The sequence below is a fragment of the Metopolophium dirhodum genome, chromosome 3 (assembly GCF_019925205.1).
Source record: "Metopolophium dirhodum isolate CAU chromosome 3, ASM1992520v1, whole genome shotgun sequence".
Lineage (NCBI taxonomy): Eukaryota > Metazoa > Arthropoda > Insecta > Hemiptera > Aphididae > Metopolophium > Metopolophium dirhodum.
In genome coordinates, this window is record NC_083562.1 from 32387433 (window position 1) to 32414866 (window position 27434).

Sequence of the window (27434 nt, forward strand, 5' to 3'; positions counted from 1 at the left end):
GTGGTGGTGGTGGTTTGTTGTTTGAAGTTGATATTATAGTTCAACGGGAGTGTCAACTTTATGGACGTCGAAATGGCTTGTAATTTCACTATGTGTTTTTATGATTATAGGTATATTATTATAGCTATATTATAATATATACGATTGTATAATATATGCTTTTGATTTGACATACTAATATTATGATCGATTACTGTAGATATAATGTGTAAGTAAATCGTGTTTGACTTTTTAACTTGGAAAAAATATTAAGTGATTAAATTGTAATTAAATTTTTCCGTTATAATTTAAAATATGATTACAATATTTATAAGTGACAACGATAAGGGTTTTTATAGAGTAAACAGAATACAGAAATTAAAATAAAATTGAAATGATATTATAATATTTTTGTACACTAAAATGAGTAAACGGTTTTATTTTTAAAAAATAATTTTATGGAATATACCTATTACTTACATTAAATATAGGTGCACGGTAATATTAGACTGTCAATAAAAAATATTAATTTATTAAACCATTAAAAATATATGAGTCCTTATAGCCAATAAAAACAGTTGAGTTCAAATGTTTGAAAAATACAATGAGAAACAAAATTAGTTATTATTATATAAAATTGTAATGCTTTACGCGTCGTAATATAGGACGCCTGTTGTGTTTCACTTTACAAGCATATTATAATACCTATGCCTATCTCAAATAATTGATTAAAATAATACGTACTTAGATTTGTGACATAGTATCATTGGTTTGTCATGCTCTATAAGCTTTTTTTAAATAAGTTTATAAGTATATTTTAACTATTTATTTATTTATTATAAATTAATTAAACGAAAAGGTAAGTAAGTAAGTATACAACAGAAAATAATTGAAAAAACAAAAATAAATATTATATAACAACGCTAGCGGATGCACAAACGATGCCGACACCGGACGTTGAACATAATATAATATAGGTACCAGGTACCTACTGTATACTTATGTCAGGTCTACGACTATACAACATTTAACTTAGTAAAATAAATAAATAGCATTTACTGCACGTGGTTAATACTACATACACACACACACACACACACACACACACACACACACACACACACACACACACATATAATATATATTATATAGGTATTATGATATATTATATTATATTATATGGTTAGCCTAACGGCGTTATTGGTTAAGTAGCGCGTTTCAATTATGAGGATGTTATGCGAGGCGGAAGTTTAATTCGCGGGAAATGGCCCGGAGCTAAATCCGGACCAAGCTCGACCGGATATGAAAGAAAATCGCGCGCACGCCGTATACTACAGGAAAAACCACCATATCATCAGCAATGAGCCCGCACGACGTTGTTATCATGTCGAAGTTGTATAATCTGCACCGATAACTTGATAGTATTTTATAATATTGTATATATTTTACACGGCGATCTGTTTAAGCTCCCAGCTGCTGCAGGTTATTTGTCTCGGTAGATTTTCACGTATTTTCCCGACTGTCGCAGCAGTGGTTTTTCGTGTTACTAATTTTTTATATGTACTATGACTTCAAACTTAGACGCGTACAGTTTGTGTGCAGTCCGTCTAGTCACGGGTCACCATTATGTCGGACGTTTCGTATATAATTTTATAATATTATATTTACCAGATATTCAAATTGACACTTCTCTTATCGTGTGTATTGCCGTGTGCCAATAGTAAAAATAAATAATTTATTCGACCGGGTGGTGATAAGATTTCCAGTTTAGACTCTAATAATATTGCTAAAAATTCATCAAAATTACGGTCACAACAATATTTGCCCACGTTTTTCTCCATAGGCTAAATGCATTTTCGTATGCAATATTTTCAAATATAGTATGTTTCACGGCTTGATCGCACACGCGCATTATATTTATTATGGTTATTCTTTTGATATCTATTCGTTTTTTGTGCGGACCAACAGCCGCCTTAATGCACTACACAAGATTTATTATGAAAGACAATAGACCATAATATAATTATAGCGTAGTAATAATACTGTGAAGCTATAACAGTATTATTTTATAGTACCAGAAAACATATTGTTATACGTAGCAGTGATGGCGGTGTGTTTCATGGTATAGATCGTTGACAACAAAATATCGATTTGTGTAGTGAAATCGCCTACGCGTTGAGCGGAAAACTATAAAAATATTGTCATATCGTTTGTCGTTTTAATATTATTCACCAATCGACAAGTGCGACAACCACGAAGACTTGTTTTTATCTCACAGTCGAACCTGGCGCTTAGTTTAAAATAGTACTTAATATGAAATGTTCAAATAGGTACGCCTACGAACGTGTCGATTACCCTTAACCGTTTCCACATTATTATATTGATTTTCCTTTTCCAGAGTCGGTGTGTACATTCGCTGTGATTGATCGTGCGCCGAGCGGTGTATACCGATATATACGCCCAATTTCATTATACGTACGTAGTTTTTAGGTTCGATCAAAAAAGTCGTTCAATAGGCCTCATATTATTTGGGGCAGACCACGTAAAACATATCAAATGACGAAATGTACAAATTTAGTTGAAACATTGCACGTGATACGAATGAAACATTGCGGGATAGGTGTCGTGTCGCTAGGTCTCGTGAATTATTTATTGCCAATTTACGTTTTTCTAAAACTTTGTTCACCAAATATTTTTAGTTTAGCATAAATAAGCTGTAAGAATTTTGAAACTCATATTTGTATTCGTCAACGTTTATTTATCAAACGTTCAGAAAACGATAAAAGTGTATAAATCGTAATGTATAGGAGACGCGACGTCAATAATTAATTGTATTTAATCGTAGGTACGAATATCGAAATTATTTTTTGTAAACACTATGGCTGATATGATATCGAACTTATCGGACGGTGTTCTTTGTATTTCACGATGAATTTAACGTTTTGATATTTATAGGATTATCACGAAGTGGGTTTATCTTAGACACGTTTAGGAATGAGTGCTATGGAATAAGGATTGCTATTATTTAACTGCTGATTTACGCCGTGTACTGCACATTAACCAGGATCTGACTGTACCTCCCTACTTTTAAAATATTTTTGAAAAAATAAAAATGCAATAGGCACGCGTTACTAAGTCTAAAATAAAATAAAAACGTCAAATATTTGAATAATTTATTTATGAATATGATAATATTATAATGTGAAAGACTTTTAATGTTTAACGCCAATTTCACATAATTATGTTCAGAAGCATTTCGATGATTATACCTATTATTCAACTATATCCATATTTATATAAGAGCGTTAATACATTTATTATGTTACTTTGATAATTATAATCATATTAATATTAACTAACATTTAAACCTCATCAATGGCTTTATTGTATTAACAACAAAAATTTTATAATTATTTATTATTATAAGCGCGAGTTTATTGAATCCATCGAAATATTTTGAGACGTTAGATTATATTACGTCTTTTTTGCAAGTTTTCTGTAATATACACTTTCCTTATCTGACAATAACTCGCTTATCTTTATTCTCGTTTTATTATTGTTATACTTCCTGTTCGAAGAAGTTTTTTTCATTTTCTTCTCTCAGGTCCCACACCGCACATAAATTTTGGTGGCAAAGTTGGGTCTCTCGCTCGTTCGACTATATGCAGACCAGATAAGTTTTATATTTAAAAGCGTATCCGTTGGTGGTATATAGAAGGGCACACATTTTTTTTTACCACCGCGCTCTTTTTCCCGCATTTTCTTTATAACATTTGGCTATGATCCCAAAAATAAAATACATCACTTTACGTTGTGTTCTTCATATACACACTCTTTAAAACATCACCACCGCCACCACTCCTCCACGACATCGACATGTTCTGCACGGTGTTATCATTATAATGCGTATTATTATTATTATTATTACTATTATTATACCATCGTTGTTATTGCTGTTGTTATAGTGTTTGCAAACGAGATATTACGTGCTTTGAGTCATGATGTATACTGATATATTATTATATATAGTCACAGGACAAAAATGTAGGTAAAAAAAAATTACGATAATTAGTCTTTCGTTGCTTACGACCCACGTTGTTCGAGAATATTTTTGAAAATAGTTCAAAAGTTTTGGTAAACGTGTTATGATTTAGCGAAGGCATTTTATAATTTTATCTCCTATTGACAGATATTGAAAAATGGTTATTTTTGAAGAAATTCAATAGAAATCTTATCCTTATATTATACTCAGAAAATAAGTATAAGATATACCAATTTATAAATATATACATTAAAAATTAATGGTATATAAAAACATTTCATCCTATTTAGACACAGCTTTAGGTCCAAACACAGAAATTATCAACAATATGATCAACTTTGGACCTGTACACCTACGGGGTGTAGACAATCAAATTTAACTTAGTTTTATTTTTTAAACTTGTAACTATGTTTAGCCATCTCATAATTGTTTAAATGTAACCGTCCAGTAAAATTTTAAACTGAAATAATCTTTGTCGTTAATGTTTTAAATAATTAATAAAAAGAAAATATTGAATAAGTAGTTATAATATTAGTTATAAGTACCTATTTAAACTTAAATTGAGTGCAATTATAGTAGACTAACATTTTGTGGAGCACCTATTCCAGTAACCCTGTTTCACTTCACTCTAATTAACTAAACATTATGTACCTACTTATACTAATTAATTACTCGTTTGAAATTATTATTATCGTTATATTTAATATAAAGAAGTACTTTGGAAAAATTTGGTACAACTTAAAAATATGGAATTGCATGAGTAAAACACTGAAAAACAATATACCTACCTAGTAAAAAGAGTATAATTATTTCCAAATTATTGTTTCGCAATGAACTAAAATTAAGGCAAATAAATATTTTCAATTACTTTTTGAGATAATGAGAGCTTACTGTTAAAATAATCAACCAGCATAATTTATATGAGACAGTGTTAAACTTTTTTGTACGTAGGTATATTTTCATAGATTTATATTTAATTAAATATTAATTTTTTTTTCAAAGTTTAAAGTTTTAAATTTTAATTGGCACTTTCTTTGTACTTGTCGTTTTATTATACTAATTGATAAGTCAATAATTATATTTACCGAACTACATAAAGTTATTTAAAATTATAATTAATAGTGTATAATGAAATATGCACTACAATATTGCAGCTGAATTTAAAAACTTCTTTAATAAATTATATATTCTGTGTATTAACATCAGATAATAATGTTTTGCACAAATGAATCTAATAATATCGAATGGGATGCAAACATTACATAATTCATATTTAAGATAATTATTTAATATAAATATAATAATGAAATAATCATAACTCATAAGCTGTTTTATTAAAAATTAACTTAACTTTAAAAGAATTATTTGAAATTTTCCTAAATAATAATTCTACATATTTAAGATTTAATACGATTTTTTAATCCACCCATTTCCGATAATTTTTTTAAATGTTTGTTCGTTTACGGTGATCATGGAATTTGAAAAAATTCAAATCAACCCGATTTACTCCCGAGATAGGTACTTGAATTTTGCAGTTTTAAGATTAAATTATAAAAAAATATATATATATTATATCGTATAAAAAATGTAAATAAAATTCTTAGGTTTGGGAATTAAGTTAATTTAATGTTCAAGAGTAATATCATATTTGGAACCGTCGCATTTATTTTGCTTTATTTAATCTAGTAAACACAATCAATTTTCCTTCATGATCTAAACTTGATCAATATCAAAAATGTTTAATCTGACGATTGATTTACATAATGTGTTTTATATTATATTATAAAGAACATAATTTCGTAATCATCAGCGTTAAGATATATACTTAGTGTTCGTCTTTCTAATTGCGTTACAATTTTGTTTATTTTTATTAGTATCGCGCATATTAAATGTTAATATATTTCTGTAATCAAACACCTGAAATTGTTTGAATCCATGGATCGCATATTGTAGAGTATTATATTATAAATCGTATTTAATTTAAAAGATAATACATTGATACAAGTGTATAGAAAACAAAGGTTAAAATGCATACCTATTATAAAATGTATCATTGATGTATAATCTGTATTCGGTATGTTGAAAAAAAAACAGAGTTATATAATACGCATTATAGTCCTATAGAGTATTGGTATACACTAGATACGCACAGGGCGGGGGGGGGGGAGGTTAGGGAACCATTGTCCCATAAATCCCTTTATTTGTGTCTTTAGTACTACCATTACAATTCATTTAAATATATTATTACCCCCCACGAATTGAAAATTCAAAGGCACGCCCCTTATTATCTGTAACACAATTTCATGTTTTCCTGGTACGCGCCTTTCATATCAATGAAGGCCGAATTTTCAATACAATTTACAAAGTCCATAATACGACAAATGAAAGGACGATGGTAGAAAAAAATTATTTAAATATAAAGTTGCTTACCGTTAAGTATATGGATGGTGACGGCCGCTGATGCTGACGGCGATCCAACCAAGCACGTGTAGTTTCCCGAATGTGTTTTCTGTACATGTTTAATTTTTAGAGTGGACACGATTGTTGTAGAACTAGAATCATTGCTGGTCCTGTGAGGGATATAAAACAAACTCAACATTATACACTTGCGTAGTGAAATGATGGCAATCGAAAAAAGGTACGCACAACGTGTCTGTTGGTACGAAAATATTTCAAACCGTAGGTAGGTATATACAATACGTGAGCATAATATTACTATCGTGGCCCGATGACTTCATTGATATATTGCATATTATAATATAATATGTGTGTGGTAATTTGACGCACACCATAGCTTTCAAAGGCGTTCGTAATATAAATTTGAGATTTTCTGATAATATTATATTTTATTCTCAATAGTGGTATATTGCATGGTATGTAAATTGAAAAATACAAATAGAAATGTATGTTTTATTTTTTAAGCTATCGGCATGGTTTTTATAATTTTAAATTATCATGAAAGAGTGAAATATTCTTAAATCAGGCTATGCTTAGGGAATTCCCGGTCATTATGCCCAATAATTACAAATTACAATAATTTTTGTAGTTAATATATTTATTCTTTAAGGTGTATTTTTTATAGTTATAATACAATTTTAAATTTTTATTGTAGTGTTAATTTATTATGCAAGTAACTCTAAAAACCATATGAACTGCATGCGATACATGCATATTACATATATATATATATAAATTTTAGTAAACACTCAAGGTGTGTTATGTATTCAGATATATTAAAGGTTAAAACAAAAACAAACAAAAGTCAACAGCTTCTTAGTATTCGATATAGAACATAAGAATATAAAGAGGTGGTACCAAGAGGAAGAAATAGTCCATTTAGAAAATTGGATTTGCCGGAAGTGGATGGTTCTCTTGTATTATCTTAGTCGTTTTATTTTTTTTTCATTCACATTACAGAGAGAGAGAGAGAGAGAGAGAAAGCGTATGTATGTATTAAAGAAAAACCGGAAATAACAGTGAGATCTCACACGGGCTTTTTACCGGAAGTCAGCCGTTTGCAGCACAGACTCGCTTGTCGTCAGTATAGTAGGCGTTCAAATAGTATTTGATTAACGCCGTTCCGGCAGTCAACGAATTTGAGCTTTTTTTAAATTCAATAATATAGACTTGCCACTTAATCAAAGGCACCTACTTCTTTACAAATACATAAATTCTTAACATTAATTTTAAAGGAATTATAATATAAATTGACAATACATTTTTAAGGTTTTAATTTGATACACATAATAATATATATATTATAATATATACAATAATTTTAAGTGCTGTCCAAACATCTCACAAATAATAAACACATGTTGAACACCATTCCCAACGTCTGCTTTGCATTATAATAATATAATCTATCCGTTCATTTGTAAACCGTTTATATATTTACAACGTTATAATTATTTGTTCTTACTAAACGATTTTTTTTCTTTTGAAGTAATATTTATTTTGCACTTGTTTCACTTAAACAAACAATTTAAACGCTATACAATAGTTTATTGATTTCATGGCATTATAATTGTTACCTAAATTATTAATATTTATAGAAAGTGAGTTTAAGATTGTATAGTGTGCTAAGTTTTTGTTAAAGTTCCATAATATCCGTTTAACCTTATATAATATAAGTTTGATCACAATTTGAGTGCACCGTTGAAAGTGTTATTTATCATGTAAAAATATCGTAGCCCTTGTATTGAGTCGATTATTGTCTACTTTTATTTTGATAAAATATATTTTATGTCACAATAATTGAAAAAATACAAGAAACAAAGTCAAATACAATTTTATAAAGATTAATGCTGACTATTTTCTAATGTTCCGAATTTTTCTTATACTATGGTGTACAGTTAGTCAAATATTAAAAGTAATATTTTGTAAATATACAATACTTTTAACTTTAAAAATGATGAATATTTTATGTAAATAACAAAAAGATTAATTTGAAAATACAATAAATATATTTATATAAACTTTATAAAGTGGTTGTATTATGCAACTAAAGCAAAAAAGTATGAAAAATATAAATTATTAGTAAATTACTAAAATCTATTATGTCGGTTGTATCGAAAAGTATTTTCAAGAACGTATTTTTTTATCTAGGAATTACTTAAAGTTCTGATGAAAATCAGGAATATTTAATTTTAAATAATTTTCAATTATAACACGAAGGTACACACAACAATGAAAATGTCTTAATTATATTATTGTGTATCAATGTAATCTAAAATAAAATTGTTCAATATATTGTTTAAGATAAGTATAATACATTAAACATAATACCATATTTACTTCTGACTCGACAGGTTGAACTAACGTTATAGACCTTTCTTTTATGTTTCATTTAATTTGATAAACGATAAAAAATGTATATTAAATACACTATAGCTTAAGTAATTTAACGAATTGGATTTTTTTTGTAAATTAAAAAAAGCTCAATATCAAAAACTACCGCGAACAGATTGGAAATAGTGAATAACGAAACGGGTTTACCTCTCGGTGATCCCGGTTGAAATCGTTTGACGTCCTCTGTACCACGAAACTTTGGATCCGTTGTTGCTACCGGCGTGCACAACTTTGCACACGATCTCCAGAGTGCTACCGGTCTTGTAGAAGACGTCATTACTGCCTCTGGTCACATCACCGGTACCGGTTACAGACATGCGTACAGTGGGCACTGTGGACAGACATAACACATAATATACAAATACAGCTGCTAATAAATAGTGGATTGACAGATGTAATATAATCAGTGGCGTGCTCAGTGGGGGGGGAGGTGGTTAGGCGGGTTATACCTGCCGCCCCGTCGACCGACCAGTCCCCTTATTTTGACCTTCGGCAATACCACCACAATTAATTTAAATTTATTATTATTTGTACCATGCCCCCGTCATTTAAAATTCCTGGATGCGCAACTGGTAATATCGCTCTCGGCTGTGTGAGGGATGTGGGGAAATTAGTTGCGAAGACGACAAATGCGATTGTAAAATATAGCCGATATCAGTGGTTTTTTGGTTTTAATTACGTAGCTATGACGTAACCCTTGCACGGACTTCGTCGGGGCGTTAAGCCGCTGCAAGTAACCGGAGTAAACTCTATAGTGGTACTCTGGTTAAACTTGAAAACCGTGTTTGCCGAAACGCTGTAAACGCGTACAGCATATGTTAACGGAAAAGGGTACATACCGGGTGGACGGTATATGCATATGTATATGTACGTATATGTAGAGAATAAGCCTTTATTGGATCTCGGTGGAGGCGGCGGCCGTTTCCAAACGACTGGTTTGGGAATATCCTAGGAGGTCACTCGTTTCCCGCACAAACGAGACCCTGGGGGAAACGAAAGGACCGAATTTAATACGCGCCTCTGGAATTATGTGTATATATAATATATACATACATATATAATATATATATGGATATATATATATATCCATATATATTCTGTTTCAATTGGCGGCACCATAACCTTTAGTCATAACCTTGAAACATGCAACTATCGTTGTAACCATACCAAACATATAAAGAAATAATTTTTAATTTAAAAAAAAAAAAGACAAAACTAATCGTACTTCTCTATGAGGTTAAGAGCTCGGTAAACAAAGTACAGTAGGTACAGCTATATAGGTGCATTATAATATTTTATGGAATATAGCACTATCGTGTTGTTGTTTGTTTTTTAATTCTCAATTTTTTTACGAACGGATTAAATATTTATGACCAAAACGTAATATTATCATGTTTAAACAAATATTTCTGGTTTTAGAACATTTTTTTCCTAAACTCGAAATATAAAATGATATGTATATTATTTTAAAATGTATAATCGTGTACTTTTTCACAATCGTTTTACACGCATCCGAGTAAATATGTGAACAGTAAAATAAATGTCGATTGATAATTTGATGATTTTTATAAAGTAGACAAGGTTGCTTGGATATTTTATATTAACGAGTTAATAGGTATTTTTAGATTGTATGTACTCAACATTTTGCTATTTTATTTGAATGATTGTTAAATAAGTTACTTATACTGTGGTGTGGTGTGGCGCGGTCCGTACACTCAACAGCGGAAACGTTCTGAGTGTACGTATAGGCCGGTGTTGCTAGCTCCTGGATGGGTGACCACCCGGGATTTTTAGCAACAAATCCTTGCCACACATACAATACGTGTTCCAATCACAACCGTTCCTCCTACCTACAGACGAATACAGCTAATGGCCATTAGCGATTGAAAGCTTATCAATCATCAGGCCGGCAGGGGTTGGATCTGTAATGGAGAACTGGTAAAATAACATATAAATGATAGCCAATAGTTGCTGGGCTCAAATCAATAATAAAAAAAAAAGTTACTTATACTATGGCTAGATAGAATATGTTTAATTAAAAAAATAATTCTATTTACAAGGCACGAGATTAGAAAATAAATCTATTTAAGGAAGTTAAAATATTTTATTGGCATATGAGGATTTAAAAAAGTTTAATCCATTATACCTTATTTAAAGGAAAAAAATATGAAATATACATTTTGGGATACATGTAAGTCGAGGGCATTAAAGGATCAAATATTATCACGTTGAAATATTTTCTCTGACCTATTTGACTTACCTACAAGATTTTAATTTTTAAAAAGACAATTTAATTTTTCATAGTTTATACTGAGTTTTATGAATAATTCGTATTATGTTAAGTAACCAACAGTATATTATAAATATATCTGAAGTTTCAAGATTTAACGAAAGGTAAAAATAATAATAATTCTCTTCATCAGATAAATTCAGCATCCACACCTCTCACATTAAAATTTAAACGGTAGCAGCTCGCGAACCACTCGCTTAATAATACAATTTGATATTCAAAAAGTTTTATATTTTAAGTTATATAGGTATAATGGAAATTTTTTACCAATAAATAAAATAATTCATTTTTAACAAAACAGATATTTTTTTATGACAATATTTTCTTCTTTCATTTTTATTATAATTTTTAAAGGAAAATCAAATATCATAATATAATTTATAAATAATTTTATGTTGGACATATAATCATATTCTGCATTTAATATAATATAAAGCACTTGACTTTTTTTTGTGCATCACTTTATAATAATTATGAATGTAAACAGGAAATTAAAGATTGTTAAAGTATTAACCATACGTTGTTGTTTTTAATTATGAAAACCTTAGGAATATTAACATCATATAATATTATGCGTTTTTAATTGATATTACTTGTATGTGTGAAAAATGGTTTTAATTTGATTTTTTTTTAAATAGTGTTTATAATTAAGTTTATAAAGTTTATATTATTCTTTAAATAAACGACACTAAAACACAGTACTATATTTGATAGACTTAAATGAGAATTAAATCATGAAGTTTGGTATAATAATGCAATTTAGTCAATCAGAGAGTAAAGGCTAAAGTATATATAAGGAGCGGTGCAATATGAATAATTCATCATTGAACATTTCGAACAAAATTATATAAGTTAAATAATACTTGATAAGAAACATTTCGTGCAATTTATTTACAGTAAGTTGATTTCTTTCTTTTATCAACAAATATATTATTACAGAAGAATTTATTTATTTATAAGCGTAAATTATAGACCTATCTAAATTTTTGATTTTATTGTGTGTACAGATTATTAAATCCAAAAATTTTTAATTACTTGTCACAATGCCATATAGTATTAAACGTTGACAAAACAAACAGAAACACTTAACTGTTACAATTATCAATACATTTACATGAAATTATTTGTTACTTAAACGTCAAAAAATATGTGAAACGAGATTTGATAAACTTTATTAAAGTGCAAATGACGATATTACCTATATAATGCAATTAATTTTAAATACAACTATGTGAATATTACTCATAAAAATTGGTGTGTTAAGAACAGGATAAATATTTATTGTGTGACAGTTAAAATAAATATTTAATTTTAAAATTATGTGTAAAGAGACTATCAGCATTATATCATAATGTCGAAACACTTGAAATCTTTACAAGAACCTAACACAAACTGTACGAATACAGACATATCACTGAGGATGTAAATAAAAACATTTACGAGCATAAATTAACTCTTAACACAAATTATACAAATGCGACCGTCTATTAAAATACTATATTAAATATTTAAATTTGGCTTGGCGTATACCTATCCAGTTTATGGACAGAATCTGTGTGTATGCACCAGTGATTCTCAATTTTTTTTAAGTGACGTCCTCCCAAATTAAACATCCAATTTTCTTACAACAATTAAAATTATTTTTCTTGTTTATATACGTTAAGACTATATTATGTGATGGCGAATGGGGACCTTAAATAATTAGTCGATGAGCTCTAAGGGGAGTTGCGATTCCCCAGGTTGACAATCGATGATATAGGTGGAAAAGGTTGGGTTAATATTAAACGGTTATACATGTCTGCACCTACAAGTTACAATAATACCATTGTCCATAGATCATATTATAAAACAAAAAACCAAATATAGAAATTAATTGTCAAGTATAAGTATTAAGTACCAATTTGTACGGATACAACACGATAGTAAAAACTATTCAAAATGCTTGCATATGGTTTCCATATACATATTGTATTGTAAATTATTGTGAGTGACTCGCAGTCACTGCACCGTAGCGAGTAAAAACATAGTACCTAAACACAATAAGATAAACTAAAACGTCGGCATGACAATGGTTGGTAATACTGCTACTAATAATAACAATAATAAATATTCAATTGTGGACGTCAAAGAAACAATGGTTATAATATTATGAGGGGGGTCGGGTTACCCTGCACGCTGCGCCTATTGCTTTTGCGTTCATTAGCTTCGTAAATAAACGCCCCGAGAAGAATATTGTGCTCACGGTGGCGCGATCGGTATATAGCTGGGCACTGGGCACTGCATACAATGTGTCTAGACACTCCAGCAAACCGGAGCAAGTTACAATACGACCAGATTATTGATTTAGCAAATTATTTACAATCCATAAAAATATATCTATATCAATTTACTTACCGGAATTCTCCAATAGATTATATAAAGATACGAATAAGACGAATTGCCACATATACGACAAATCACTCAGCGGCGGCAACACGTTTTTACTTTTTAGTTTGCTAATTATTTTTGTTTATTAGTTTATTTAAGATTTCATTCTTCCGTGCACAGAGTATTCTGAGTAAACAAGGGAAACTCATGCCGTGTGGAGTTTTAAAAATCAAAGCACCTTTATAAACAATTCGATTTAGGTATATTTTTATGGTCTTGATGTATATATATGTAAATAATAATAGTATAAGCGGCCTGGTGTGGCATGTTGGTTGGCCTCAGTCACTAACGTGTTCTATAAGGACAAGCACCAACCGCTATAATATAAGAGCCAGAGAGCTTTAATGCAAACTGTGTGCGATTATAATATAATAAAATAATAACAATTATTAATGGGGTCCTTTTGTACAAAACAATTTGGGGGAGGTCATTCAAATAGAGAGAGAGAGAGAGAGAGAGAGAGAGAGAGAGAGAGAGAGAAAGTGATGGAGAAATAAATGATTAATTCACCATGGTTTGTACAAGATTTCATATGCGTAAAAATCATCAACATTTATATAACATTATCATGCATATTGTATAAAATCCGTTATGATAATGCCGATGTGTGCTCAAAACACTTGGCGGGAAGGCCTTATCAGCACGTTAATTATCTATGATCACCATTTCTACGCATTGTGATTTTACAGATGTCAATCGAATCAGAGTCTGACGAAGACGTCAAGAACTGCGGAGTTAATAAGACAAAAAGCCGTAAATGTTTTGTCAAAGGAGCGAGGGACGTTTTATTTATGGCTGTTCCAGTGGGCTGATGCGTCCGAGAGTACAACACAACAATTGTTTTATTGAGGTTTCCGGTTCCCTCGTACTTCGCAGTGTGTATATATAATACCAGCTATTACACCACCACTGGAACAATTATTAGATGACACGACTTTGCGTGCTTTCGAATCAGCCGAATATATTTATTTTTGAACGCGAACGACCAACGGCTGGTTCCATATCATAGTATATTTTAATCGCACAAACTGAATTCGGAAACGGACACGCGACCGCCAATTTATATTATTAATACGAATAGGTACTTATCATATCATTTGATATAATATATAATAATAAAATAGTATTATCGACGAGATGGGTCCGACTCGCGTCATCACTAGCTCCGAGTTCCGTTCAAACAATCTCGAAGCGCTATAAATATAAATATTTTATAGCTGATAACCGCACGGCGTCATAATAAATAATAATACGTTTTTATGGTTTATTGTTCTCGTTTTTAGATACATTTAATAACGGTTTGATAATAAAATACATTTCGACGTTTCGATTTCCTACCGTTGGTATTTTTAATATTAATGAACAGATCGAGTATTATATTACGAATTTATGATCGACTTGCTTCCTATTCCCATATTATATTTATGGACTGTGTATATGTATACCTATCGCATGTACGTGGGTGAATCGGAAAACCTTATAAAATCTTAAAAATTATTTTCAAATACAAATAATAACCTCATTATCAATATAGCATCTAAGAATTAAAATTAATAAAAGTATAATGTCTTAATAATTAATACAACGTTATTTGGTCAGCAGGTACAGAAATATTATTATATTTTAAGATGTTAAATAATAACAGATTTCATAGAATGTCCGTTTTTTCGACAGGTGTCACGGATAATAAGTTTCTATAAATTCCACCAACCAGTATGCGTCTCGGCAATAAAGTAAAATAGAAAGTTTTCCAACAAAAATGTCTATAACTAATTATTATATGACAACTGTGCCGTAAACAGATTTTAAGTTTTGTTTTAATTTTTTGGTACGAACGAGATGCTCTCAGAACATAAGGCGTGTTATCGGTAAAAATAAATAAATATTTAATACAAGGTGAAATTCGTGTATGATAAATTATAATTGACATCCTATTCAATTGCAAAATTAATAAAGTATAACATAATAGATCGTGGCCATTCCTTGGACTGCATTCAAGATGGAATTTTATCAAACCAGCACACGACTACGCGCGCGTGGGATTGGGATAAATAATTGCGCAAAGCAGACTTTGACCTGAAACGATTGACCGCTTTGCACGGACACACTAATGGAAAAATAATATTGGAAATATATTTTGATTGCTGTCGATAAACCATAGGCACTAAGTAAAGCACACTACGGCAATATTTTTTACGTCGGTGCTGCAATAAAAAAAAACCGTTCCGAAGTAATTATTTAGCCCACGTGCAGCGCGGTAAAAAAATGTTAAAAACACAATATAATAATATAATATTATTTTCATTACAATAAAATAAATATCGGTTTATTAGCTCATAGTTTGCGGTATGACCCAAGCAATACAAAACTATCTAGTGCTTTTGAATACTACCTACACATTATAACGCTACAAAAAATTATTTGAGAACTCTTAATATCGAAATATATTTGCCTAACCTACATATGCCTATAATAATTATAGGTTGTCTACTTGCAACGACATTAATGAGCGATGTGAAGTTCTTCTATAAATGTTTGTTATGCTCTTAAAAAAAAAAAAAATATGTAGATAAGTCATCTAAGATAACCAGTCAGTTGGCCTTAACCAAACATAATACCTAGATACTCTCAAACCTATATTTAGTGTAAAAATATGAAAACCTTTGCTCTCCGATTTGACTTCAAAATAATGTTATATTACTTGTATTAACACATAAAACATTCGATGATAATTTATTAGGTACATAACGGATTTCAATGAATTATTATTGTTATCGCCTTATCATCGGTGTCGGGGTTGTCGTAATTGAAATTGATAGTATTTATTAGCCGAAACTTACGGTAGACGATGATAGTAATGATTGCGGACTCGGTGAAAGTTTGGCGTTCATTAAATACGGAGGATTTAAAGTAATCCCTAAGTAGTAAATCCAAAGTTTTAAAATATGAAATTGAAGTATATAAGCACTAAGACACTGGATTCGAATTCATAATACAATAACTTTCTACCTCGAATCTCGATAATATATATGGAATATAAAATAACATTTTTTTTTTTCAATGAGAGAATGTAAATGACAAAGAAATGTTGTTTAAACAAAAGAACAGTACCTACAGCATAATTTAATTTCAAGTAAAAGGTTGTAAATATATATAGATTATACATAAAAACAGATGTCTATATAATTTCCTGTTGGTACAGTTGAACGTTATTTTTCTATGAAATGCACATCACGTTCGACATAATAATAACTGTCAATAAAATGTGTCATGCTCGTCGATACGGATTTGCTATGTTTCATTTATAATAATATACTTAACGTATTTGTATATTATGCAATTTATTTATTTTTATATTTTTGACAATATTTTTTAACTGTTTAGTTTTGGTCCTTTAATAAGAAATTTATTTTATAAAAAATGTATTTTTATTATTTTTTTTTTTTATTGGGTAACCCGCGGCAACATAGGCCATTGAGTGTGGGGGATGGCACTGTAGGTTTTTAAATTGGGTAGGTTGGTACACGTGTGTATTGTGTTTTGGCAGAATTTCTAATGGGGCACCCGTATGTTTCTGCCGTGCCCCGGGTGGGGGGATGGCGGCACTTGTTCTCCGGACACCGTGACTTGCCCGAAGAAAAATGCCACCCGCGGCCGACGTCTTAGTCCGCTCGGCCACTCCGTCCCCAAAATGTATTATTCACTACCTATGTAGCAAGTAAGTTATATTTAATGATTTTGTAATAGATCATTATATGGATGATTAATAATAATTGTTAATTTGATTTGTGTTCATATATTATTATATGTTTTGTAATAGTATACTTATACTTAGAAAGAGTTAAAATTGTAATTTTACTTCAAAATTATCATAGAATATTAGACATTATGTTGTGGTTATTTTAGTATAACGTATTGCAATAATATTTTCAAATTTTTCAAATATTTAAGGTATTGAAAAAATTATAAAATAAAATGAATGTTATAAAACGTCTTAATTTGCAACTTCAATATGTAATGAAGTGAATTTAATAAATATTTTTTAAAATTGGTTAAACATATAATAATACCAAATTAATTCAAAATTTAAAAACGGCCGCTTTTTACTATATACTGTTAAAATAATGATATTACATGCAGGAGAACGAAACGTAATTATTTTTCTTGAGGCCTTTAATAAAGATTTATTTTTAGTTTTTCGGAATAAATTATCTTTGAATCACGATAAAAAAAAACTTTGTTAATAAATTAAAAAATATTTATGAAAGGCAATTAAATTTAAACTCGTTAAATATTCTATATAAAGCTACATTTGTTTATTTATGTATTAGAAAAAATAATTATTTAAAAAAATATAAATACATTTTTTCTATTTTTTCAGGATAACATACATACAGCAGTTTGGAAAGGTATAATAAAAACAAAATTGGAATCAGCAATCACAATATAATATTGTATTTTACTTGAAGCCATTGATTATGTTTTTAAGACTGGTAAAATACAATAAAACAATTATTATCTGATATTTTCATTAAAATAATATTCAAATTAATTATTGTTAGTAAATTGTATTTAGTTCGTTTATTTAGTTGTAATAACATAATAGTCATTCAATGCTTAAGATGACAATTCAAATAATTAACAAATATATAGCATTTTAAACTGTTTTCTGTATGATGAATTAAAAAAAATGCAAATTAAACCAATATTAATTGTTGTAATATTATTTTTAAACCTTTGTGATAATTAAATATACAATGAGGGTCATGTTACAACTTAAAAGCCTGTAATAGATAACTTAGCAAGGGTATTTTACTCAACAGAAGTATTGTATAGTGTAAACAGATAAATTATATTAAAAACAAACATGTGGGTATGTAAATTGAATGTACACATTTTATTTATTCTATTTTACGTATTATTTTATATGTTAATAGGAACCTACGTTTATATTTAATAATTTAAAACTGTTATAAATGCTTTAATGGTAGCTATATTGATAACATTTTTGAATTCTTGAGGATACGATAATACTCCTAAAGGTATTTAATAACGTTTATAAGGCATTCGTTAAATAAAATAGTGAACTATTTAAAGGAAATACTATGATGCACAATTTGAAAAGACGCTGATATTAAATAATAATGTAATGTCTAAAGAGTTTTTGGAGCTTTTCCCGCTTACTCGTTGCATATTTCTAAATTATTATCATCACGTGCATTTTTCGTGAATCGAAGAAACAATTATTTCAAAAAAATTATTATACAACGCGTATGGTAAAATAATGATAAACATTGCCCAAAGTTCATAGTTTTAATTGACTGTGGATTTAAAAAAATGTTAAATTATATCCATATTTAAGTCTAAGCAAACGAACATAATGTTAATATTATTTTATTTTATTAAAATTTAGGTACATACCATCGACTCTAAGGTATGTTTTCTTGGTGGTCGGTGGGTGTGTTGCCACTTGACATTCGTACACCCCATCATCCCTGTCGGTTATGTAGACGATTTGAAGTCTCCAGTTATTAGGATATCTGAAGCTCAACGATATCCTCTGGTCTGAGCTATGCACCTGACGGCCCACGGTCAGCAATTGGATGTCGTCTGATTTTCGATGAACCCATGTCACCTGTTACGAATGAGTTATAAATGATAAATTAAAATATTTAGGCACGAAGGACAAATTTATTAATTTTTATTCAGAGAAAAACAACACAAACTGTTGTAGAAACTAAATGTTCAGCATCTATTGAGGATCTAATTAACTTACACTAATACTAACATTTAGGATTTTGGTTTTTTCTAATATTTATTAAAATAACATAATATAGCTTAATTCATCGAATAAATGTATTATTAATAATATCAATTAATTCTATAAATCTATTATGTAGAATGTAGATATTCGTTATTTTAAAGGTTATATTTTATGAGACCATAGTAAATAACCTCTTTAAGAGTTTAAAAAATAAAAATAAATACAAGTTGGTAACCGCTCTGCTGTTCCTACAGTAGGTGTCAAGGTACTTTGTCATCGAGTAAGTCACTGTTATGTGTGTGTTGAATTTGAATTTATATTTCATAATTCATTGAATATGATAAACGATTCGGAGCTAAGACAGCCTATGTTATAAGTATATTTTATGATATATTTATACTACTATTATTAGCTATTTAGTAACACGGTAGGTTGAATTAATTTTCGCCAAATACATTGTATAAAATATAATAACATATGTTAAAAGTTTCAAGTACTCATGAATAATATTTATTAAAGTACTAACTACATCCAATTCACAATCAGGAACCACTTTCAAAGTTGACAATTCAAGCAATTTTTTTTTACTAGAAAAAGTGTCTTTGGACGCACAAAATAAAAAAAAATCAATACATTCATCGGTCCAATCAGAATCTTTATATTACTCTTTAGGAGAAAACTGTTTTAATCTGGTGAAACCAATTATTTGTATTACGTTCATACGGGCTTGTACATAAACCGTTTTTTTATTTGGAAAATGTGTATGTGATAAAAAAACACTATATATACACTGATATTTAATTATTATATAATTACTGTAAATGTATTAAACAGTATAATTATATAGGTGCCACATTTTATAAATATAAAAAGTTAGTTTAATCGTTTTTCAAGTTTAAGATTTGACGTAAATATAATTGCAAGTAATATATAATAGTATACTTTAGTAGGCTTATCAATTTTATTTTAAAAATATTATGTTTTGTATTATTATCAGTGGTTTGCATATTTTTAATTTTCTGGTGAAGTGACATATTTATCACTAGATGTACCAAATACATACATAAGAAATAATTAACAATCTCCAAAATACGAATCGAATCTATATTGAGTCATTATCTTTATTATTTATAATATCGACATGCGCAGTGAATAAGGCAGTAACTCAATTTTCCAACTTTTTTTTTTATTTTCTATAGGGTATCACTCTTTTTCGGGAAGTCCAAAGAAGACGGCAGTAACTCTATTTTATTGTGTAGAACGTATGCAATAAAATTCAGTTACTGCCGTCTTCGTTGGATTTCCAGAAAACAGCGATACCCTATAGAAAATAATATAAAAAGTAGTGATGTATTAAATCATTAGCTTTTTTACGAATGCATTTTATTCAATTCGAAAGCAATGTGGTATACTAAACAAAAGCTACCTACACACTGGTGTACCGAAATTGCCTATACATTGCGCCGACCAATATATATACATTTTATTATAAATAATAATATTCTTATGTACCTATTTGAAATGTCAAAAAAAAATATAATATAATAGATAATAAAAAATTTTGTATCTATTGATAACAATGATAATCGTTTAAACTGAACTTTGAATATTTTCTACTACCAACAACATAATAATTTATATCGGACTACAAAGATTCCCTTTATTTATATTTTTTAATCACCTCACTGTCTCAGTTTTTATTTGTACTGTCAATAACGACTAATTGACCTTATTTTTAATAAACATTTTCGTGAAAATCGATTTAGTCTTTCATACAAATAAATATGTAGATGTACAGAAAGTGAGTTTTCATCAACAAAGGCGATTTCTCATTTTCCGGGTTAATCCGTATTTTTTTTATTTAATATGACATACAATTATTGTAACATTTTGTTATAATTTTTGAAAATATTAAATTATTAAAAAAACCTGAACACAGAATACAGATAAGCACTTTTACCTGCAGTGCTGTGAAGTATGTGGTGGTATATTGTATACTAAATACATTTGAAAACAATAATACATTTTTGCAATAGAAAAGTAGTAATGCACGAACCTCAAGTATTAGCTATGATGTTTTTGAGTTTTAATTTGCTCATATAAATTTAATTACAGAAGGAAGATTTGCAAAATTTATATATTACGGTTTCTGAGAAATCGTGTGTTAAAATGATTAAGGGGTCTTTAAACTCTTAGTAACGTATTTTATTGAAAATAATAATATTTTTATTTACACAATCGTCGTAAAATCGATGTCATAATAATAATAAGTTATAGACCAATTATATTTTAATAATAATTTGTAAACACGTACATAGATCATAAACGGTTATTTTATGGTCCTTGTTATATATTTCAACAGTATCGAATAATTTCGAGACAATATAAATTTACTGTTAAATTTCGGATATTGTTTCGCTTGAAATATTATATATAATTTTGGGTTGTGCATGGTGTGAAATCAATAACCTTTAATAACGCAGAGGAGCATAATTACAAAGGTCGTAAATTAAAGCTGCTCGTCTGTAAGGTCGGTCTGTATTTTTGTAACGCCAAAATCTATGTGTTACCGTTGACGTTTTAAATATGGGTTGGTATAAATTACACGGCAAACGGATGTACGAATAGTTTCAAATACATTTTATTAAAAACGTTCACAGATGGTACTGTTTATGAGAATAATGACATAACACTATAATATAGCAATCGTGTAAATGGTTTCAGCATTCGCGGGTCATCTGACGTCGAATAAAAATGTTTAATTCAACGTGAAAAATAAGTATACGTATTGTTTTTGATAAAAGTTTGAATATAACGTCATGATGATAGCCTTAGAATAATAGAGCTGGCAACATATTAAAATAAACTACACAAAAAGTTGAAGCGATACAAAATATTATTATGAGGTACATCTTTCGGAAACTATATGGCCGCGGTGGCCATGGAAAATATCATATTATTTACGCGTGAAATATTCTATGCACATTCGATTAACCCTTTCCGCCCTTTCCGTTAAATTTGTCGGAACATTTTGCTGACAGGGAAACAGCGTCCGATAAATTCACAATGAATTTGTCCACGGACGGATCGTCTGACAAAATCTATTTCACAGGCGGTGAGTCGAAGATTTTATGGACGTGATAATGTAACACTATATCTATTACATTGTGTTAGATCGGTGGACGATTATCAACGGGTCACAGGGCGGATTTATGGTGTACGTAATAAGCATAGATGGCTTTGACAACATTTTCATGGTGGTGGAGGTCGTGGCGAGGGGAAATGTGTAGACGGGTATAAGGCGTGACACCGTATTTATGAGGATGAATTTTGTCAAATCTATTCCGTGGAGTCCGTTGTAATAATAATAATAGTATTATTATAAAAGCGCCTATAAAAATACTATATAATGACTCGACGATGGTAGGACGCTTTATCGGTTGTGGTCGGAGGTCACGGTGCAGGCGAAGTCGTCTAGTCGACCGTGGCCGAGGTGGAGTGCCGAAATCAGTGATGAGCGGATACTACGCGGGGAAAGATTGATTTTGGCGTCGCCGCGATGGTTCTCGAAAACGCACCCCACCGATGACCTTCCTTACACACACCCACGGATTTGGCAATGACTGCTGTGCAGCGTAGTGTTGTACGTGGGTGTGATTATTGTAGAGCTGACCACGACAAATGCTCGTCAATATAATATAACATATACCTATACAAGGTGACTTCCACATACTGACGCCCAACGCATTCATAGCCATCGGTTTTTGACGTTTTCGAAAAGTCTGTAAGCATAATATTTTCCCCGCATGTAACAACTTGAAAACGTCGAGTAAGCAAAAACACGATATTTAAAAATATGTACATTTGGAAATCGCAAAATTTGACTCTGAAAACGAGCTTGTCATCCTCGCACTGTATAATATATATGATATATATACATAAATGAAATACAATGCTGTTGCAGCGGCGGCACACGCTGAGCTGTCGGATTGATGAATGGCGCCGCCTCGTCAAAATACCGCCGCCGGAGGGGTGGCACACGCACACAGTAGTGACTTCGCAGGATGTGGCTGGAGGGGGGTGTTGTAAATGGGCGCGAAGAGGGGCGAGGGGGGTGGCACCGTTCGCTGATGAATTGATGGCGTTTTCGAAAAATAATCCACGCGTCGCATACACGTATATACTCATCTGTACGCCCCAGCCATGAGCGAGTGATGTATGCGCGAATCGGCCATAAATCGCGGCGGCGACCGACCGACCGACCCGGCTCACCAATTTTCCAGATTTTGGCCGTTTTTACGGGTAACGCCCCCCCCCCCCCCACCACGTCCCGTCGCGCCAAAGGCATGACGACTATGAGTGCGCAGGGGGGTCGGCGCCCATTGGACGTGGTGAGGGACGCGGTGGTGGAGGTGGTGGTGGCAATCGGTGGTAGAAAAAAAAAATAAATAACAGTGCGCTACAAATAATATGGGCACGCACACGCGTCGTGTTGTACGCGTAAAAGAGAAAAGGATGACTCGTATAATTAAAATAGCAAAAAAAATAATATCATCAAAAAAAAAAGCGAAAAAAGAAACCACCACTATACGTTAAACACAAAACGGGCGGACGAGAGATTTTTAATGGCGTTTTTTTTGTTGGGTTTTTCGTATAATAATATTGTCATGTTGTTGTTGTTTCGCCTATTATTTTGAAAATACGTGTTCCGAACGAGGGATTGTCACGGTGGTCATATTTTACAATATTATAATAATAGTATATTTATATTGCACAATTACATAATACAGAGGCCTCCGACGTCCAATGTTAGACTGTATTCGAGATACCAAATCGAAACGTATCGAAGTTGTCGTTGATATAATATAATATACTAGTATAGATATAATATTATTTTTCATTATACATATAGCTGTTACGCAAATGTTGGTACAGCACATACCTACGTGTTAAGGTTTCGCCTTTTTCATTCACTTTGATTAAATTCTTAATTAATTTAAACGCAATTTAATATTAATTGTATTTATTAAAAAATATCAGACACTGAGGTCATACCCATAAGTCCATAGGCGACTGATAAATTATTGTTGCAGTCTTAGAAAAAACAATAGCTAATATTAAAAAAAATATTATATAATATTACAATACTATATTCTTCAAATATTATATATGTTAAGAGATTGAAGTTGTCGCAAATAAGTCTTTAGGAAATTTATAATTATATACTAGCTATGAAGAATAATGCAACTACTTTTTCGTCATATATGCGTGACATTATAAATATAACTAATATAAGAAAATTTCACGATCACCAAAGAATATAATTTTTTGAAGTATGCTATTGCGGGGTTTGTATTACTAAAAAAATTAAAAAAACAAATTGTTTTTCTCTAGAAATATAACAGTATAGAATTTTATGATAGCGTTTTTATGTATTTCCTAAACAATATGATATTCTTACATAAATATATACTTGTATATGTTACGGGCAATGTGGAATACACTTTGCCCGGTCAATGTGGTCCTGCCCGGGCAATGTGAACCACGGTATTTTTCTAATAAATTAAATTCAATGACATTTTACATGTTATCTATCGTACTGCCTATTTAAGAATCGTAGTTTTCCCATATTAATATGTGATATGTTCATATCGGAATGATAAAATTAATAGCTGTCTTGATAAAATCAGTCAACAATATAATATGAATAATAATTGATATTTCGACTAACCACTAACCAGTCGAGTTTTTGTACTTCACACGACAGTACGACACTATTAGTATATTATACTTCGTTACCTACTATTTTGTACGCGTGTGCTGAAAATGGAATCCAAATTTAACGAACATTTGAAAAAAGTTACCGAAACGAAAAAATCTATGTTTGGTACACCCCCTAAAATTGGCTTAACATCTTCATTACTTCCTGCAAACATAATAGAAAAATTAAAAACCGAAGAAGAACTACAGGTTGCTTTAGATTCAATAGAGGTCCTTTCTAACGACAACAAAAATAATGAAGTGATTTATGGTATAGAAAAAGAAGATGATGAAGATCAAAATATAATTGAAAAACAAACAAAAACAAGACAAACATCAATTAACCAAAACAGGAAAAAGTCATTAAATAATCTGAAAATTCAAGCCAAAAAAATGACGGAAATGTCCGAAAAACGATTTTGTCAAGGAAATGTTGGGGAGTCAGTCAGAGTTAAAATTCCTGATGTAGATAGAGCACGGAGTGATCTCAGATGTGTTCTTGGCGTGATTATGTCAGGTAATAATAATTTATTAAATTATATATTATATCACTATTAAAATTTTAAAATACCTATATTTCAGTGAAAGATAACTTCTACGAAATCGGTACGGCCGAAGAAAAACTGCAACAACTATACAGTAGAAACCAATTTACGATTTGTAAAGAAAAATTTGTACAGATCGAAGACGTACTGGGTAATTCAATTTCATTGCGAGAAGGGGGACAAGGATATGATCGGTGTACTTGTACACAGGGTTGCAAAACAAATAAATGCAAGTGTCGAAAAGCAGACAGGCTATGTAATTCTAAGTGTCATTCTTCTAAATCTTGTACAAATAAATAGGTAATAATAAAATTAGAATTTAATTAGAAAAATTACAATAAAATTAGTAAATTTTAAAGTAATTTAATTTATCGTAAAATAGTCATAGTTTATTATAAAATGTCATTGGATTTAATTTATTAGAAAAATACCATAATGATATTAGTTAATTTTTAGAAATTTAATTTATTAGATCATATAATAATACGATATACCTAATATAATATATAACATAATGATATTAATTAATTTCTTTTTCATTCCATCAATATAATAATATAATGAATCCATAATTGAATTAAATTTATTAGTAAAATTATATAATGATATTAGATAATATTCTTGGTTCACATTGCCCGGGCAGGACCACGTTGACCGGGCAAAGTGTACTTTGCCCGGTATTCCACATTGCCCGTAACATATATACCATATAATATATACCATTGATACAAAATAATATTAAAATATTATTGTATCTGTACTGAAGTGGGATGATCGACACTGTTTTTATTGGTTTGATTAAGGATTCCGAACAAAAGGATCAATAGTTGCTTCTTTTTTTACTTAAAAAACGGAAAGCTTTACTCGAACAATAATAATATGATTCCATAATATGCTTAATACGATTGTTCACAAACAAAATAATTTTATTTTCATTATTTAGTTTTATTGTGTCATAAAAATTAATTCTTATTTTATAATTTCGAACTTAGCTCTCGGGCATTATTAACTTTAAAATTAAAAACTAAGTAATTCGTAAAACTACTTGGATATTTAATACAAAACTAAAAATGCAATTTTAAACATATACCTAAATGCTGTAGTATAATGTTTCAAGATTATAATTATATTAAAACTAAATAGGTACTGCAATGTTTGTGAAAATTAATTATAACGTGTTTATCTCAATAAATTATCTTGTCTTTTATAAATTTTAAATTTTGGTTTAAGATTTAATTCTACTAAATATGGTAATAACCATATTATATGCGTTTTATAAAGATATTTTTTACATTTACATTTATGAGAGTGTACAGAAAAATTTCATGGAAACATAAACTGAGTCGATTAAACTAGATAGAAAATAAAAAGTAACTGGACTTGTTTATGCTCGTGGAATGTACGTTTATATGTTAGGCAAAAACAATTCGATTATTTTTTATAGAAATTGAAATAATAATAGTATAATATACATTATCACGTGTATAATATACCTATTTGCGTAACTTATGGACATAGTTTTTTCATAAAGTTTACTAAACAGATTGTGTAAAACACAATAAATGGTAGATTATCTATAAGCTGTGAATTTTGATTTGTTGGAAGTGCTGAAGAGACGCCCGACCTATTCCGGGCACCATCAATATGATGGTACAATTATTTTATATTACATGTAATATTGTAGTGACAACTCTAAGATAGTCTTACATTATTTACAATATCGGGAATGTTTGTATTATATAGATTAGTAGCATAAATAGACCAAAGAAATTCACA

At 30.0% G+C, this 27434-nt stretch overlaps 1 protein-coding gene across 4 annotated transcripts in view; it reads right to left on the bottom strand.

Annotated features, from left to right (window-relative positions):
• Positions 1 to 27434, bottom strand: part of LOC132941343 (peroxidasin homolog) — a 432704-nt gene that overhangs the window by 37370 nt on the left and 367900 nt on the right. For all 4 annotated transcript variants that reach the window (XM_061009356.1, XM_061009358.1, XM_061009357.1 and 1 more), the window contains 3 exons: positions 19011 to 19224; positions 9020 to 9203; positions 6452 to 6591 (listed from right to left, as the gene is read on the bottom strand). In XM_061009356.1, coding sequence (XP_060865339.1) covers positions 6452 to 6591; positions 9020 to 9203; positions 19011 to 19224 — 538 coding nt within the window. The remainder of the gene's footprint in view (positions 1 to 6451; positions 6592 to 9019; positions 9204 to 19010; positions 19225 to 27434) is intronic.